Raw genomic sequence first — 18,623 nt, 5'->3', positions numbered from 1 at the left:
ATGAGGTGTCGCTGTCAAAAAGTAATTGTGAAACAGTAACACTGGCACAAGTAATACACACTGATATTTCAACATCACACATCAGATATGTAAAAAAAAAAAAAAAATATATATATATATATATATATATATATATATATATATATATATATATATATATATATATATTACTGATTAGCTCCATGTGAGGCATTATAAGGCATATAGATCAATGTTTATAAATAAATAATAAAAGAACATCCCCAACGCTGCACCACCGCCTACCCCTGGTTGCTATTGCTAGGATAAATTTGGACTTCGTCATTGTTCAATAATGCAGTTTAATTACAAAATAAATAAATAGAATTCCCATTCTGTGTTTGACCAGCTAAATTCGTTATGGTTAGATGATTAGTAGTTTAATTGTTAAATCATTAGTTCAATAAAAATAAAACATGGTTTTTCACCTTTAAATAATTGCCGTAACTCTTTACGCCAGTTCATTTACGTGTGCAAATTTGACGTATTGCGTAATAAATTATTTCATCACGTGATTCAGCTACTTTTAGTAACATTTCAGCAAGCCTTTGGCAACTTCCCATGAAAAATAGTTAGCAACACTGACCGTATGTGTTCTTCTGGATCTAGTATAGTCATGAACAACTTTTTTTTTTTTACCGATTTAATAACAAACATTTGCGAGAAACAAAAGGGTGCTCTCAATTTCAGAATAAAACTCTTGGCTCTTTAGCTGTATTAAGCCATATGAAACCGAACAGTATAAGACCAAGTGAGGCCTTTACATATCATTTAAAATACAGGTCTGTTTCAAAGTAAAACGGCATCATCAAATCTGTATTAATGGCATTGCATCAAATGTAATAATGAACCAGTGAACTGAATTCTGGAAATAAGCACAAACAACTGAAACTCGCGACTGCCCATATATGTATAAGCATCCCTCTCGCCCACAGGAGCAATTAAAAACACATACACCAAAAAACCTGTGATGCAAAACTAACATATCTTTCCTTTTTAATCGAAAATTTTAAATTCAACGCTTGCTTTTCGTGCTGTGTGGCTTTCTAATGACCTTCCCAACATGGCGGATCCCCACGTCCAACTTCCGGCTTCTTGCGTCTTCGATGATGTAATGACGCAACTCTTTCAGTCTGAGGATGAAAACAATAAACAACCCGCTGGCCAGAAGAAGCACAGAGGAACCTGTCGCATATTTTTGTGATATTTATGATTAAAAGAAAAACCAGAAAGACCCGTTTCAACATAAAGAAGCTCTTTTAAAAACCGCTCTAAACAAAGCCAGGTCCAAAGACGGACATTCGGGGGATTTTGGTGTCAGAGGACAAGTTAGACGCTTTCATATTTTTTTATATATATCTTTTTTTTATTATTGTATTCTCATCTGTACACACTACCGAGGGGGTTTAAATCTGTTATGCCGGACTGGTCTCTCGCTCCGTCGCCTCTCAGATCCCTCTCCCCGTCTGCTGTGGCCCTATGTCTCGGTGGCTCTTCCCTTGGTCGGGCTCTATTAAGAAACGGGCCTGTCAGTACCTCCTGCAACACTACCTGGGCCACTTCCTGGAAGAGAGACTCAGTTTGGACCAGCTGAGCTTGGATCTGTACAATGGCAGCGGGGTCATTAGGGACATTAACCTGGACGTTTGGGTAAGTGGGTTGGGGGGGTTGGTTGAGACATGTCCAGGACAGTTTGTATTTAGATCTCTCCACCATGTGGCCCTTGTTTCCTTTGCCAGTGTTTCGCAATGTCCTGACAAACTAGACATCAACTCGACTCACTAATCATGTTTCCAGGTTTAATGTCCTGCAGATAAAGTTATGGCTAAAAGTTATTGATTCTGTTATCATGTGCTCACTCACAATTGGTTCCAAACCTGTTCGACTTCCTCTTTGTAACAACTCCTAAAGACAACGTTTGAAGAATGTTCACACTGCAACAATGAAAGTGGATGGTGATTGGGGGCTGTGAAGCTCTAAAAAAATATGAAAAAGCACAATAAAAATAGTCCACATGACTCATGCATTTTATTCCAAGACTTATGAAGCCATATGATAACTTTGAGCTAGGAACCGACTGAAATTTTAGTTTTTATTCAATAAAAACCTTGCTCGACATCTGTGGTCACCATTCACTTTCTTCCATGTTCAAGTTGCTCTTATACAGAAATGAAAGTAATTGAATGCCTTAACTTTTGCTTTCACATTCTGAAATAACACACTTTTTGTTTTGCAATGTATCTGGTGTTGCCATTTAGCTCAACATCCTTCCCCCGTTTTAAAGTCCTCACCTCTTTTGTCCCGCCTGTTTCTTTTGTTCTTCAATGTGGTCAGTTGTCCACCTCCAGGTTTCACAGATCCTGTCTTCTCTGATCCTTCTCTTTCAGGCGGTGAATGAGTTGTTGGATTCGTTGGGGGCTCCGCTAGAGATTGTTGAAGGTTTTGTGAGCAGCATAGCGGTGACTATTCCCTGGGCTGCACTTGTGACGGACCACTGCACCCTTGAAGTCACTGGATTGCAAATAACATGCAGACCCAAATACAGAACCAGTGAGTTCAGTGGACTGTGCTTTGTGGAGCACATATTCAGGACCAAATGTAATCATTTAAAGTTCAAATGTGTGAAGGTGAAGAATTTAGCTGTTTAAAAACGTTCTCCTATCCCAATTTAATACGCAGAGACTATAAGTAAGCCATAGGGAAAATCGTTGCACAGTGTTTTTTGTTTCTTCATATATATTTTTTATCACAACAGGGGGTTGCCCACCGGACGTTTCTGGCAGGCGACATGGCACATTCTAAAATTCTAAACAATTATTTTCTGTGAAGGTACACCCACCACCGGTGCCGCTCGGCATTTGTCGGCGATCCCCAGCTACACCTGCAGCGCCACCGAGCGCAACGTGTAGTTTTCCATTAAATTAAATAGTTTTCCGTCACTTTCATTCTTGAAAAAGTACAAAAACCTAACTTTTGTGTGTATGGTTATTAGATTCACAACTCTTGACTGCCACCTGCACCGCATTGACCTGCCCTTCAGTATTAAGTACAGTAAATGTTATATTGCCCCCTTGTGGTCTCCCAAAGCTATTACACCAGACTACATTAAACGGAAGGGCAACTTACGGTAAATTGGAAATCATACAAATTGGCTTCTAATTTAAATGTCAGCTAATGTTAATGTATCGATGCCTTAAAACCACATCGTGAAAATAATGAGCCGATTAATAGTTGTATCGATATTTCATGACATTTCTACCATCTATAGATTGATTTCTTGAAAATTGGAAATACCATGACTTTTTGGCACTATCAAAACATTGCTCTATTTGTTTGAGCATCCCAATCAGCTCAACACAGTTGGCTCAACCAATGGCATGGGGCGGGACGATCTATTTTGCCCAACTAATAACAGACATGTCGAGTGTTCTGGGAAACCTATTTTAAAGCAATTACACACTTCAGCTTTAAAAGTCAACCACTGAAATATATATTGGTTGACCCTTTATTTTTTTTAATGATCTCTGTTAGATGGCAGCTGGGATTCTCAAGGGTGGTCCTCATGTATGACCTCTAGCATGCAGCTGGCCCAGGAGTGCCTGAAGGACCCACCTGAGGCATCCGAAGAGCCGCCCGCTCCACTGGAGGGGCTGGAAATGTTTGCACAGACCATTGAGACTGGTGTGTATCAAGACTGACCAAGTTTGCTCTACTTTATAGACACAGTTTGCATGTTAACATGATTTTATTGTGATAAAATCACTTTACTAACCTTTTTAAAACCGATAAAGTTCGTAAGTGATTTTATCACACTAAAACTGTTAACGTGTGTAATGTGGCGATACTTTTCACAGGCCCCGTTCACTTCCATTGTAAATGCCTTACTTTTTTTGCACTTTTATTTTGTAAAGGATGGAAGCGTCATTGATTTTCTGTGGTAATCAATATTATGCCACAAATGCTTTCAAAAGTGCTGAACTTGTATTGAATCTGGAACATTCCATTATTATTTTTATTGTAGTTCAGTCACTTGCTGGAAGCTTTAACTTGGTATATTCAGATTTACCGGACTGTTTTTATGTTTGCAGTCCTACGTCGAATAAAAGTCACCTTTCTGGAGACCATAGTGAGAGTAGAACACCGTCCCCTGGACGCTGATACTGGGGTTGCCTTAGAGATGCGCATTAAACGGTGAGACCTCACATAAATGACATCTTTGTGAACATGATGAAGGGATGTATCTTAATGTATAAAATTGTATTCTCTGTGTTTCTAAAATTTCTAAGGTGTTACTAATTGGCAGTACCACAAACAGAGCAAGTCACCTAAAGTAAACTCTGAAAAACAACACATTTATTTCCTGTTAAATGCATTCTTTTTAAAGATCCACAGGTTCTACTAAAAGCAGTGTTGATATACTTGGTGACTCATGGACAAAATGTTTCCTAGAATGCATTCCGTTGTTTGTAACTGAGCTGTTTTTTGTCCCCGCTGGCTGTGTGCTATATTGCAGTGTGGACTATTGTGATGAGGCTGTGAGAGACTCAAGCCAGACAGTGCCTGTAGACATCCACCAGCCACCAGCCTTCCTGCACAAGATCCTACAGCTCAACTCTGTACAGCTGCTCTACGAGACCCTGGGAGGATCACAGGTCAGGAGCACTACATTATTGAGAAAAAACAAAATTTTTGGGGATCATTGCAGTTTAAACTAGCCAAGAACCACCCTCTTAGAACTGACTCGCAAAGTGCTCAATCACAGTTATGTCTGTCATTACTTGCAGTTTTGGGTTAATTGTGAATGATTATACCATAATGATGGCACAGCAGTTTCTGCAAGCGACTGTACAGAAATCACAGACAAATAGCGGAAGTTTTGGTGTGTTGTGGGCAGCCTAGTGGTTAAAGATGTGACATGTTGTAGGTTTGATCCCTGAAAAAAGGCCATTATTTGAGCTTCTTTTTTGTGTTTCAGGGGCTGTTTCATTCTGACATGGAGAGCAGCAGGGAGAGTTTTAAAAAGACAGATGAGGAAGATGATGATGATGATGATGAAGTTGCCACCGATGCCCCACAATCACTGCATCCAACTCAGAAGCCCCCTGAACCCTTGCTGATTGGACAGTGCTCAGGATTTATTGAGACAACGGTCAAAATCAAACAAAATGAAATGCTGCCTGGGCCCAAGGTTTGTGCTCACAATCCATCAGACTGAATACGGTGCCTAAACAGGCAACAATTGCAATGTCTTCGTTTTCACTACCTTGCTCTAAAGTTACAACTAGGGCTCTCAATCGATCAAAATGTTTAATCTAATTAATTACATAACGCTTCAGTTAATTAATAGAATCACAATAAATCACATATATCAACAAGTACTCGCATGAAGCTAATTCAATATAAATAATTAATATTAATTCAAATAATTATACATGTTCTGTATATATGTTTGCCTAGAGTCGACAGCATTCCATTTTGCAATTGTTTTCGTCAATGTGTTCTGTTCTCACTGGACATGTTCTTATGTTCCGTCTGTGCTATTTGTGATTTGTCAATTTATTTAATTATGGGTCAGAAAGACACTTCTCGCTGGTTTTAAGCATAATAAATGCAAAGTTTTTAGGGGGCTACGACAGTTAAAACTTCGAAAATCTTGAGATCCCTGCATTCTGTTGTGCTTGTCCAGCTGTCAAGAATGAGTCCTGTGTTAGATCTGTCTCTGCACTTTTCGCAAGATTTGTTTAGGCATGCTGACTGCCCCCTGCTGACAAGGCTCTTAAAAACATGTATTTAAATGTACTTGAATTGCTCCATAAGAAAATATAAATTTTTCCAAGGGCATGGTTGGTTACTTTATTTTTTATTTTATTACATGGGCCTCGGGAATACTCTATTCTAATTGGTCAATGCCGCCATCTAGTGGTCTGATATTTCTGAGGACCAACCGCTCTTTCGGGGATTATGATTAGATCATACCGCTCATCTGAGTATTACGAGTAATCTTTCCTGTTTCTCGGCTCACAGTGCGATATCTACAAGTAAGCTAATCAAATTGTTTCAACTCAAATCAATGTTTCATGTGCATTTATTTATTTATTTGGTTAGTAGCCATGTAATAAGCTGGATAATGTAGTTAGTCGGTTGTTGATACGAAATGAATTCGGGGTGATCCAAGACTGACAAGACCTGATCGTCCTGTCTGGCTTTGTTTTATATCAACTGGCTGACTGCACATCCCTTACATAATTAATTGCACCAAATTAACGGATTAAATTGACAGCATAGTTACAGCATTTATTTTCTAATCATACACAAGTATACAGTGCACCGAGTAGAAAGACGAAATAAGAAAGTTTTATGGCCTTTCACATAAGATGGACATTCATACATTTTCTGTATTAGTTAGAACAAAGGATTGCATCATTCTGCGTCGGGGTGCATGAAAGATGACCACAAAATATCTATAGAAGTTTTTTAGGTGCTGAATTGTTTCTCTTCTCTTAGTTTGAGTTGGATGGTAAGGTGGGCTGTCTCCACCTGCTGCTGTCCCCCGATCAGATCACTCACCTGACCGATCTCCTGTCTGCCCTCTGCATCGAGACATCAGGTAACCCCAACATTTGTAACGTCAACTGTGTGCGTTCATGTCTTGCGATGGTACCGATGACTCAGTCTCATATTCTGATACCATGAAGTGACTCTTCATGCAAAAGTTTTCAAATGTATCATCATTCACTTATTAAAGGGATAGTTCACCCAAAAATGAAAATTCTCTCATCATTTATTAACCCTTGTGTCATCCCAGATGGAAAGATTACTTTTTTCTTGTCTTCAGAAGCAGTATCAATATTTAATTAAATTTTTCTATAAATCTCCACTTTCACTTTCATGTTCTTCTTTTGTTGTTGGCGATCTCATATTCCAAATTGGCAGGGAGAAGAGTTTATTGAAGAAAAAATCCACACTTGTCATGTCACTTCTGAAGACATGGATTAATCCACTGAGTCTCATGGATTACTTTTCTGTTGCCTTTTGAGATTCAAAGGTCTGGTCACCATTCACTTGCATTGTATGGACCTACAGAGCTGAGATATTCTTCTAAAAATCTTAATTTGTGTTAATCAGAAGAAAGTCTTCTTTCCATTTAGGATGGCATGAGGTTGAGTAAATGATGAGAGAATTTTCATTTTGGACAAACTATCCCTTTAAAATGTCCTAAACTAGGATCCCATCATGATGCAGTTGAATCATGCTCCAGTCTGACTGTGTAGCCAGTGGTATGATTGTGTTCCCAACGCTCTGTGTCTTTTAGAGGGCAGCAGTGGTGGAGGTGTATCTGCTGGGGGCGTCTCTAGGCCGCTGGACTCTGATGATCTGCGTTTGATTGAAGAGGATCTCAGTAAACAGCTGAGTGCAGAAATAATTGACAGAGACCTGGAGCTGGACACCGAGCCTTACATCACCACCATGGATATTGGAGGTAAGAATCCATTCAAAACAAACTGATGTCTCCATTTCTTCATGTCTTGAATGTGATTTCACAAATGGCTTCTGTGGGCAGACCTGTCCTGTCTCTAGAATTACATTTGTAGTTGAGGTTCATGTTCAGTTTTCTGTGAAGTTATTTCTCTTTGACCGTTCTTCTCTCTCAGAGATGTTCTACTCGATGGGTCCAGGCTACATGACTAGCAGTGTGCTGTCGACACGATCTGGGAGTGAGTTGTCCGACAGCGACATGGAGTCGTCAATTCACAGCCAGAGCAGCCTTGCTCAAACAAACCCTCTGTCTCCACAGGTCAGTGCTGGTAGTGAAAGTGTGAGAGGACCTTAATTCTGTTGAGAGAACATACATGACAAAACTTGAAAAGAAAGCAGTGCATCTCTGTGATCTTCACTCTGTGTATGACATATTCTGTAGCGATGATTCATTCTGTGTTATTATCTTCAACAATATTGCTAACAAAAATATTTGTTGACACTTCCTATAGCTATATGAGATTAATCAGAAATATCCACAACATAAATGTATTATTACAGTTTACATCTGCACAGACACTGAAGCAAATACACAGATGAACTTCAGCCAAGTTATGAGCTAGTCAGAGTGTGTAACTTGCATTGTGAGTATGCTGTATTCATAAAAATGTGCTACATGTAACGCAATAACTGTCTAAAACTGAATAGTCTCTAAATCCTAAAGAATTCACAATGAAATACTTCAGTTTATTCATTGTATGCTGTTATTTCAGGAACTATTCATGTTGTCACAACAAGGACAGTTTTCAAATGCTGCTTATATTGATAAATTGGATTATTTTGTATATGTCTAAAATATTATTAATTTATTATGTTAATAAATATTTCTAAATGTTTGAATATTTAATGTTTAGGCCAGGGGTCCCCAAACTTTTTTCTATGAGGGCCACATCATTTTTCCTTTCTATAATGGAGGGCTGTAGTCTAACAGAAAATGGCATGGGTTTATTGTGGAGATTTTATTATGATTTTAAATGGATTTACAGTATTATGCCTCCTAATGCTAGATTAATTTATTATTTATGCACCATACATATCAAGTGATATATACCGGTAGCCTATTAAAAGAGCATTATTACTATCGTAATGACATTTTTTCATATTCATTGCTATTGAAATCAAATTATTTACTTACTCATGCGTATTAGGCTAATCAGTGTGAACTATGGGCTTGTTTCTGGCTGGTGAGAAGTCCAGTGTCAGGTTCCATTCCTGTCACAGCCAGTCTCAAAGACTGATGCAAATGTTCATCAGTGAGTCTTGATCTCATCGGATTTTTCATCAGTTTCATGCGTGAAAAGGTTTGCTCACAGATATATGTGCCAAAAAGTGTGGACATCTTCATTGCATTCCTTCTGATGTTTGGGTAGGTCTCGTTAGGGAGGGCAGTATAGAATTCAGTGAGACTGTTGGGCTTAAACGCGTCTTTCAGAACATCACAGTTCTGTAACTCAGCCAACTCAAACTGATAAGAAGGCAGGGCTTTGTCAATGTCAGCAGCAAAAGGGTTCTGAAAAAGGCGGATTTCTTTAGCGTGGACATGTAGCTCACGGAATCGCACATCAAACTCCTCCTTCAGCATTTCCAGCGCTTCCACTGACTTTTCAGCTGGGAATAGGACCACTGGTTTCTCAGCTGAGAGGCTTTGGGTAACAGGGAGATGGGTGAAGTCTTGCTTTTGCACTTGTCCCACAAGCAGTGCTAGTTTCACCTCAAATGCTTTTATGTGGGAATACATGTCACATGCCTTGGAGCTGCACGTTGAGGCCATTCAACATTTCTGTCACATCTGTTAAAAAGGCGAGGTCCAATTTCCATTTTGTGTCGATCTGTTCTGGGCCAGTTTTGCCCTTTGTCAGAAGAAAAACATTGATTTCGGGTAGCAGCTGGTAAAAACGCCTCAAAACTCTGCCCCAGCTTAACCATCGGACATCTCTGTGAGAAGACTCTAGCTCGGACAGAAAGACTTGGAACTGCCTGTGTTTAAGTCCGTTTGCTCTGATGAAGTTTATACATGACACCACCACTTTCATAATCGATTCCCACTTCAGAACTTTGCAGCACAGTGCTTGCTGGTGAATTAGGCAGTGTACTTGTAAAGGGGGCATGAGACCTCTTTCCTCCATTTCTCTATTCATGCGTCCTATCAGTCCCTTTGACACGCCAACCATACTAGGAGCTCCGTCAGTCGTGATGCTGGCCAGCTTAGACCAGTCTAGATCTAACTGTTCTATCGTTTGGCACACTTTACCAAAAATATCCTCCCCTGTCGTAGTACCTTTGAGACTTTTTAGGGCTGCCAGCTCCTCGGACACTTCAAAGTTTGAGCTAACTCCACGAAGAAAAATGAGCAGCTGTGCCGTGTCCTGCACGTCATTACTTTCATCCAGCGCTAATGCAAAAAAATCTAATTCTTTCACTTTTTCCTTCAGCTGGACATTATACCCCATTTCTTCAATTCGTCTGGTGATTGTACTTGCGGACAGACTCACCGCATTTAAGACATCTTTCTTATCGGGGCACACCTCCTCCACAACAGCATTCATACATTTCTTTACGAACTCACATCACTGAATGGCCTACCGCAGGTTGCAATCAGTTTAGCTACCTGAAATCTAGCTCGAATGGATGACTGGTTCAACTGGGTTTGCCGTACAAACGTATTTTGCTGAGCAGATAGTCCACTTTTTAGCTTTGACACTTTGTCTGCTCTCATTTGGCCTTGTAAACTCGCATACTTCTCTGTGGCGGGTTTCATAGTGTCGGCGCAGATTGTATTCTTTGAACACGGAGACTGTTTCTTGACAGATGAGGCAAACAGCCATTTCTTTGCATTGAACAAAAAAATAATCACTTGTCCACTTTTGGTTAAATACCCTGCATTCTGAATCAACTTTTCTCTTTCCCAACCGTTTGGCCATTTTGTTGTCACTTTAAATTTTCTTGCTGGATCGCGTGCAGCGTGCACCCGCTCGATCACGATGGAACGTTAATCCGGGTGAATCTAACAAATAATTTGGTTACTTTAATAATTATAACTAAGGGAAATTTTATTTTGAAAACCAATATGTATTATCAAATACAAATATGATATGATTAAAACATATTTAAAATTAAATTGTAAAAATATTTCTCTGCATGGCATTGTTCAGAGGGCCGGTCCAAATGTGGGGGCGGGCCGTAGTTTGGGGACCCCTGGTTTAGGCTGTTACTGTTTGACACGTTTGTTTTAATTTAGCTCCTTATCAACTCTGTTTTTTTTTTTTTTCATTTACTAAAATTTGATTTAAAAAGTAAAATGTACTATGACAATATATTGACTAAAATGTAAGGTTTATTTTTTTATTTTAGTTTTATTCATTTTTATTTAACCGGACCCATTGATTCTTTTCTCTCTCTTTTTTTTTTATCAGATTGGTTGAACAAACATTTCATTCATGTATGCAAATGTTTTTTTTAAGAATTAATACAAATTCTGGTTTGGAATTTTATTGCAAAAAAGAATTTGTAAATATTTTCTACTTAAGTGACTTGAAGTTGAATTGGACTTTCTGTGAACAGGCCTTATATATGAGTTGTTGACATGAAATACATTGGGGAGTTGACCTCTGATGGTGTGACATGCTAAAAACACCATCAAAGTTTATTTCATATTTGGGTAATTCTCACAATTATTTTGCATGGAGCTTTTTATTATATTAATTAAGAGACTACCTGAAATATTTGTACTTAAAGCGATATTTCACCCAAAAATGAAAATTCTCTCATCATTTACTCACCCTCATGCCATTCCAGATGTGTTTGACTTTCTTACTTCTGCTGAACACAAATAAAGATTTTTAGATGAATATTTCAGCTTTGTTGGTCCATACAATGCAAGTGAATGGTGACCAAAACTTTGAAGCACCAAAAAGCACAAAGGCAGCAAAACAAACATAATCCAAATGACTCCAGTGTGTAAATCTATGTCTTCAGAAGCAATATGATAGGTGTGAGTGAGAAACAGATCGATATTTGTCCCTTTTTACAACAAATCTTCATTTTCGACCAGCGCAAAAAGCGCGTTCGCCATCTGTTGGACAGGAAGGAGAAAGAAATAAAATGGAGGGATAAAGTAATGGAAAAGAATAAATAAATCATATTTGCTAATCAGCCCAGTAGATGCTAAAACAGAAGAAAAACAACTTCCATGAACATTGCATATGAGGCTGTTTGAAAGTGGAGATTTATAGTAATTTATTTTTAAAAAGGACTTAAATATTGATCTGTTTTTCAGCCACACATATCATATCGCTCTAAAGACATGGATTAAACCACTGGTGTCGTATGGATTACTTGTAATCTGCCTTTATCTGCTTTTTGGAGCTCCAAAGTTCTGGTCACCTTTCACTTGTATTTTATGGACCTACAGAGCTCAATAAATTCTTCTGAAAATCTTCATTTGTGTTGAGCAGAAGAAAGAAAGTCATACACATCTGGGATGACTTGAGGGAGAGTAAATTAGGGAATCTTCCTTTTTGGGTGAACTATTCCTTTTTAATTATAATTTTTTTACACAACAGGACCATTTCAAATGAACCAGAAAGGTTAAAAGGAGATTAAAATGGTGAAAAACTTGAACAAATGGTGACTAGTTACAAGATTTACCTTGTAAATTCATATACGTTTTAACCCAAATTGTCCATGGACACATTATGCATCAACTGCTCATTTACGGTGTTCAGTGAGACTGATCTGTGTGGAATTTGTCCTGCAGGGCATGCTCAACTGTCCTCGTCGTTATCCTGTACCAGGATCCTTATCTAGTTTGCCACAATGTAGCAGACCTCCAAGTATGTATCTTAACCTGTTTTAAACAAACAAACACACACACACACACACACACACACACACACATCATTTTCATGTCACTGCAGTTCCTTTCTGTTTCTCTTGCAATCAGGCATCAATCTTCTCCATTCTGACACGATTCTTTCCAACAGGACGCTCGTCTCGCGGCAGCCAATCGGAGCCACTGAAACCAGACTCACTGATCCGCATCTCTCTGGGCGGAGTCACTCTGACACTGTTGGAGCAGGATCCGCCCCCTAGGCCGGATGGGCTGTCCTCATTGGCTGAGGTGTCGCAGTTGTTTTTCCGTGAGCTTGCGTTCTTTAAGGATAGCATGTTCAGCGAGAGAGACTTCCAGAATCTGAGAGGGAGCTTTGCTAAAGCATGTCCCTACTCCCACATCAGGTACAACCAGAATGGTGTTTGTGCCACTTTCCATATACTGGGGTGATAAAATCTTTTTTTTATATTCTTTTTCTTTTATCGTCTACTGAACTCTATATTCTAACCTAATGGAAGTGCTTTTCCAGTTGTTAGAGCCATTAACTCGACAGGAAGATAAGTCGCTCAAGTTATGAACAACCTTTTTTTATATTAGGGGGAAATCATGCTGTAACCATGGGCTCAAAACATGGGACACATCTAAATTATGGCTGTCAACCAGTTAAAATATTTAATTGGTTTAATTAAATGATGTGCCAAATAATTAAGTGAATAATCGCAATTAATTACATACCAATATTTACTGAGAAAGTCCCACAAAAAATGTAATTAATAAAAACATTTTTTTTAACTACAATAAATTGGATATCATTTCAACAGATTATGTCTAAATTATGACATCTGATGGTGGGTCCCTCCTGAGGTGGGACAGACCAAAATCACTATTTCAACGGGGGATACTGACTTGATGTTTAATATATTATCTAGCATACCTAATAGTTCTCACAACAAAATGTGTGCCTCTAATGCTTTAACAAAAGGAATGGGGCACCAAAGTGTAACCTATTTGACAAAAGATCATTGCACATTTTCTGTAGACATGTAAACACTGCCTTTGATGACCTCTGACCTCTGGTCTCCAGGGTGACTGGTGCAGCAGTGCAGCTGGCATGTGAGATGCGAAGCGCTGGGCGGCACATCCGAGTCACGACCTCTGACCTCTCCTTCAGCAGGCTGGAACTGCTGGAGTGCCTGTGGGACTCAGGTGGCATGCAGTACACGGAGGTACACGGCAAACTCTTTAAATTCTGCCTCGTCCATTTATCAGCTTTTATCAGGCAGTCTGTATTGCATGATTATGGAGAAAGATACAGTATGTTGAGCCACAAGACCCAGTAGTGAAAGAGTTTTGTAGGGTTCCACCCAAATAATTTGTTTTGTCAAGCATGAGTGCCCTGAGATTAATAGTGAATATCATAAAAGGGTCATATTCTGCACTTCTGTAGCATACATGTACCATAAAGTCCACTTAGAAAGTCAAGATGTCTCACACTACAGTGATGACATACTTTCGTCATACTTTAGTTTTACCTGACATGCTGTTTTTGCTACTATGCCTTTAAGACTTCTACAGGGTAATGACCTGTTTTGATTGGCTAACCTCTTTTCATGAGAAATGTTGTTGATATTTAAACATAGACGGTCATATGTTAATGTATTCCTGTTTTCATGTTATGCCACCTGTAAATACTTTCTCTGCATCATTCTGTGGAGTATTTCATTTAATTTCTGTTGCAATCTGAACCAGTTTGGATTGGCAAATTGGTCAAATTGTCTTACTATCAGAAAATAACCATGAACACAGTTTGAATTCGAGTAAATCAGACTGCTGGGAAACTGTTTACAGATACACAAAGTTTCTGGAAGAGTTACTTTTAAATGATTGTGCATGCACATCTTGTTCTCCCAGCTTTTGCAGTTCCAGTCAGCAGGTCTCTTCACGATGGGTGCAGCTGCCAGACCATGTGCTCAGTTCCACCACAGTCTGTCTGAGAAACACATGCGTAAGGTACTGTAACTTTATTCGCCATGTCTTGAGACATAGATCTAAGAGAAGTATCTAAGCGTGTTTTATACTCTCATTGTTTTTTGTCATCTGCCTGAAACAGTAGTGGTACATCTGGACACATCTGGTTAAAAGCTGAAACCAAAGATTTGGTTGAAATTATCCTGTGTTTGGAATAACAATACATTCTCTTAATATTGATATATATTTAGATTAGAGTTATTACACTGTTCTTTTTTGCTTCAATCGATGCAAATTTACCAAAACATCTAAGTTCCAACAATTAAAAAAAATTATTATTACAATATTCTAGTCAGCACTCTATTCCAAACATAGTTGGATATTTCTGTCATGATATTCAAAAAACTTTTTTTTTTAAATATTCCATTAAAATTGAAAATGCTATTTTATTTGGTGCCTGATGATTCATCCATATGTAACAGCTACATTTTAGAAGCTGATCACATGTTTGCACTTCCTATTGTCTGTCGTGTAGAGTGGAGCGAGGAAGCGTGTGGTGCGTAGAGACAGCTCACTGCAGGTTGAGCTCGGGGAGCTCATCTCAGAGTTGGACCTGGACATTTTTGGCAGATTGGAGAACATCCTGCAGGCTCTGAGCTACTGCCCAACAACACCCCAAAGAACCAAAGCACACACTGCAGAGGTGACTGGACTCTCCTGCTTTAGAACACCAACCATTGCATCTGTGACATACTTGTGGACAGTAATTCATATACAATGGAAGCCTATGGGGCAGATGTGCCAAAGGGTTTAAAGAGCAGAAAATCTAAAGCTCATATTTTTGTTGAGGCCTTTAGATGGAAGTACTTTTCAAGGAGGATTGGTGGAGCTTGCTCCATTTAAACAGTGCATTAAAGGAGTTGTTCACTCAAAAATGAAAATTCTCCCATCATTTACTTACCCTCATGCTATCTCTTCTTTCTTCTACTGAACACAAATTCAGATTTTTATAAGAATATCTCTGCTCTGTAGAGCGGCTTGGCCACTAATCGCAGGGTTGGCGGTTCGATTCCCGGCCCACATGACACTTCATGCTGAAGTGTCCTTGGGCAAGACACTGTACTCCAAGTTGCTCCCAATGGCAGGCTAGCACCTTGCATGGCAGCTCTGCCATCATTGGTGTGTGAGTGTGTGAATGAGTGAATGAGTCACAGTGTAAAGCACTTTGAAAACCACTAAGTTTAAAAAAGCGCTATATAAGTGCAGACCATTTACCATATTGGTCCATACAATGCAAGTGAATTGTGACCAGACTTTTGAAGCTCCAATAAAGGTAGCTTATATATAACTCCAGTGATTTAATCCATGTGTTCAGAATTGATATGATAGGTGCGAGTGAGAAACTGATCATTATTTTAAGACTTTTTTACTATACATTTCCACTTTCACTTTCACTTCTACAATTTGTTTTTGCAGATATGCATCCTTCATGCATATCACCACCTACTGGACAGGGAAGAGCATTTATGGTAATATGGGACATAAATATTGATCTGTTTCTCACCCACACCTATCATATATCTTCTGAAGACATGGATGAAACAACGAGTCGTATGGATTACTTTTATGCTGCCTTTATGTGCTTTTTGGAGCTTCAACATTTTGGTCACCATTCACTTGCATTGTATGGAACTACAGAGCTGACATATTCTTCTAATAATCTTGAGTTGTATTCTGCAGAAGAAAGTAAGTCCTACATATAAGGGATGACATGAGGGTGAGTAAATTATGTGAGATTTTCAATTTTTTGGTGAACTATCCCTTTAATAATAGTTACTTTACATCCCCTTCTTGTATTATTGTGTAGATATCATGCACTACATACATAGTTTACATAGTCATGACATGAGTTGAAAGCGTGTATATGATATGCAGAGACAAGGTAGTGTTATACTTCCTAACACTGCAAAAGTTGCATATTTCAGATGGTTATTCATGGTGCTGTACACTTCCCCCATTTGCTGCCATTGTATGTATTACTGTAAACTTATTTTCTTTTGTTTTTCAAACTAATAATTTTCTGTAGTAATCAACAGCACACCACATATTTTGTCAGAGCTTTACTTTTATTCAACCTGGAGCATTCCTTCAAATACGCTTGATAATAATAAATAGTTTACAGGGTACAATTGGTCATACTTTATTGTTTCCTTCTCTTTTTTTCTCTCTGCAGACTCATTCAGTGGAGCTCCACTCTTCTGTCCTGCTTCAAGCTCCTCACGCCGTGCTGAAGATCCGTTTCCCCATCCCTGACCTTCGACCTCCAGGGCTGAGGCGACCCTTGAGTCAGCGTGCAGTGCGCAGTGAGGTCTTGAGTCTGCAGATCTCTAATCTGGAGCTGAGGTCTCAGCAGGGGCCGGACATTCAGCAAGAGGCCAAACTCACCAAACTGCTGGAGGCCTGTTTCACTGATCTGCATGGTGAGGAAAATCCTGTGCTTAGAATGATCAGATATTCTATTCATTTACCAATATCGAGGATGAATTAAGCCCTGTTAATAATTAATTCAATTATATAAAAATAAAGCCCCGCCTTACACTGTTTGGTGCTGAATATGTTACAATATTGAATTTAAACGCGTTGGGAATATTGTTGTTGAGGTGTTGTTTACTCTCTCAGATGTTAGATCAACTGGCGCATTGTGTGTTTGTTTTAGGAGTGTATGAGGGATGGGAGGGAGAATCATTTCCCTGTATCCGTGTACAGAAGAGTCCTGATCCACACAACCCTGATGGCACACCAAGGTGTGTGTGTGTGTGTGTGTGTGCTTATGTGTTATATAATAACACTGACTGATCTTTTTTAAGATGTGAACATCTTGCCAACTGTCTCTCTCTCTGTCTTTTTCTCTAGGATCCAGGTACGAGTGAAAGAGGGAGCGGGCTCTGACAACAGAGGTGTGTGTGATGGTGTGAAGAGGGATCTGGGTCTGAACTCTGTATCTCTGGAGAATCCCTGTGAGCTCAGAGAGAAGAACAACTCTCCATTCTCATCCAACCGCACCATGTTTGAGACCGAAGAGGTGCATCCACACTCTCACTCTGTTTGTTTGTTTGTTTGTCTGTCTGTATGTTGGGAATATCCGGCTCACATTTCACCCCAAAATCAAAAGAAAGAAATATGAAATTATAATTTGCATAAAGAAAATGAAATCTTTTTCGGACCTTTGATTGTTTTGCATTGTGACATTTTTATGCCAATTAAGCATATTTGCACCCACAATTCTCATTACTGTAATGTGTGTGTGTATACATGCATTATAACTTTTTTGGGATTAGTAAAAATGTGTAATGTAAAGTAAACATCACTGTATTATATGTTGTAATGAACTAGATTTATACTGATTACTGTATTTAGACATGACGAGTTCTTTTTCTGATATATTTCAAAAAATGTTCTTTTGATTTTGGGGTGAAATATGATGTGGACTATCACAAGCCCTTTCTACATTTAATCCCATGCAGGATATGAATTATAGAAATCTTCAATCCAATTTTTACTAGTGACATGCTAATTATTATTAGTTTTGAATGAAAGTTTATTAAAATTAATAATCTAAAGTTTAATTTATAATTAAAATCACAAAACTATATTTTCTCTGGCTGCCTTTAGATCTCTCACTCATACACTTGGTCTCTCTCACACTGATTCAGATGGCATTGTGGGAACGTGTTCAGGTGATGTGAAGAGATATGGCAGATTGCCCGCATCTCTCCCACACCTGACTCCGTACAGGAAATCCACTAAAAAGTGGATCAAAAGTGTTTATTATGCCCGGGACATGCGTCGCATGTGATGAATAAGTGTGCACTGCTCCACACAATCTATTTCTGTGTCAGGATGTGCAGTCGGGTCAAGCCTGTACCTCCTGAAAATGTATATATACCCATGTTAACCACAGAAATTGGGGAAAAACATTAGTTTAGTTTCAGAAAGTGAAAAAAGAATGTCACGGTCCTGTCACACTATCAGTCTGTTTTTTTTTTTTTGTGTGTGTGACAGGGTCGTGACATCATTGTTCTGTGTCTCTCTTGTGCTTCAGTTCTGTCTTTGTGTGAGCTCACAGTTTCAGTTGTTATTTCGCTGCCATACGCTCCTCGGTTGATCTCATGTTTCATGTTCTGAGCATGGTGTCTGGATCCTGACTTCCCTGTCTGGTTTGGTTTCGGTGGGTCCTGTGTTTTGCCCCGTTATCCAGTCCAGCCTGTTT

The 18,623-nt window shown here is 39.0% G+C and overlaps 1 protein-coding gene across 1 annotated transcript in view; it reads left to right on the top strand.

The window, feature by feature from the left end:
- The first annotated feature begins 1,165 nt into the window (after positions 1 to 1,165).
- Positions 1,166 to 18,623, top strand: part of atg2a (autophagy related 2A) — a 42,460-nt gene continuing 25,002 nt past the window's right edge. Inside the window, exons 1-17 of the mRNA XM_052154973.1 lie at positions 1,166 to 1,668; positions 2,406 to 2,568; positions 3,550 to 3,699; positions 4,107 to 4,209; positions 4,532 to 4,670; positions 4,994 to 5,206; positions 6,523 to 6,625; positions 7,331 to 7,498; positions 7,671 to 7,813; positions 12,311 to 12,386; positions 12,537 to 12,789; positions 13,470 to 13,611; positions 14,297 to 14,395; positions 14,889 to 15,056; positions 16,587 to 16,833; positions 17,070 to 17,157; positions 17,267 to 17,435. Of these exons, the coding sequence (XP_052010933.1) occupies positions 1,498 to 1,668; positions 2,406 to 2,568; positions 3,550 to 3,699; positions 4,107 to 4,209; positions 4,532 to 4,670; positions 4,994 to 5,206; positions 6,523 to 6,625; positions 7,331 to 7,498; positions 7,671 to 7,813; positions 12,311 to 12,386; positions 12,537 to 12,789; positions 13,470 to 13,611; positions 14,297 to 14,395; positions 14,889 to 15,056; positions 16,587 to 16,833; positions 17,070 to 17,157; positions 17,267 to 17,435 (2,595 nt within the window). The 5' untranslated portion in view covers positions 1,166 to 1,497. The remainder of the gene's footprint in view (positions 1,669 to 2,405; positions 2,569 to 3,549; positions 3,700 to 4,106; positions 4,210 to 4,531; positions 4,671 to 4,993; positions 5,207 to 6,522; positions 6,626 to 7,330; positions 7,499 to 7,670; positions 7,814 to 12,310; positions 12,387 to 12,536; positions 12,790 to 13,469; positions 13,612 to 14,296; positions 14,396 to 14,888; positions 15,057 to 16,586; positions 16,834 to 17,069; positions 17,158 to 17,266; positions 17,436 to 18,623) is intronic.

The sequence above is a fragment of the Xyrauchen texanus genome, chromosome 23 (assembly GCF_025860055.1).
Source record: "Xyrauchen texanus isolate HMW12.3.18 chromosome 23, RBS_HiC_50CHRs, whole genome shotgun sequence".
NCBI classification, from domain to species: domain Eukaryota; kingdom Metazoa; phylum Chordata; class Actinopteri; order Cypriniformes; family Catostomidae; genus Xyrauchen; species Xyrauchen texanus.
Note: the sequence above shows the minus strand (reverse complement) of the source record. Positions and strands in the feature narration are given on the sequence as shown.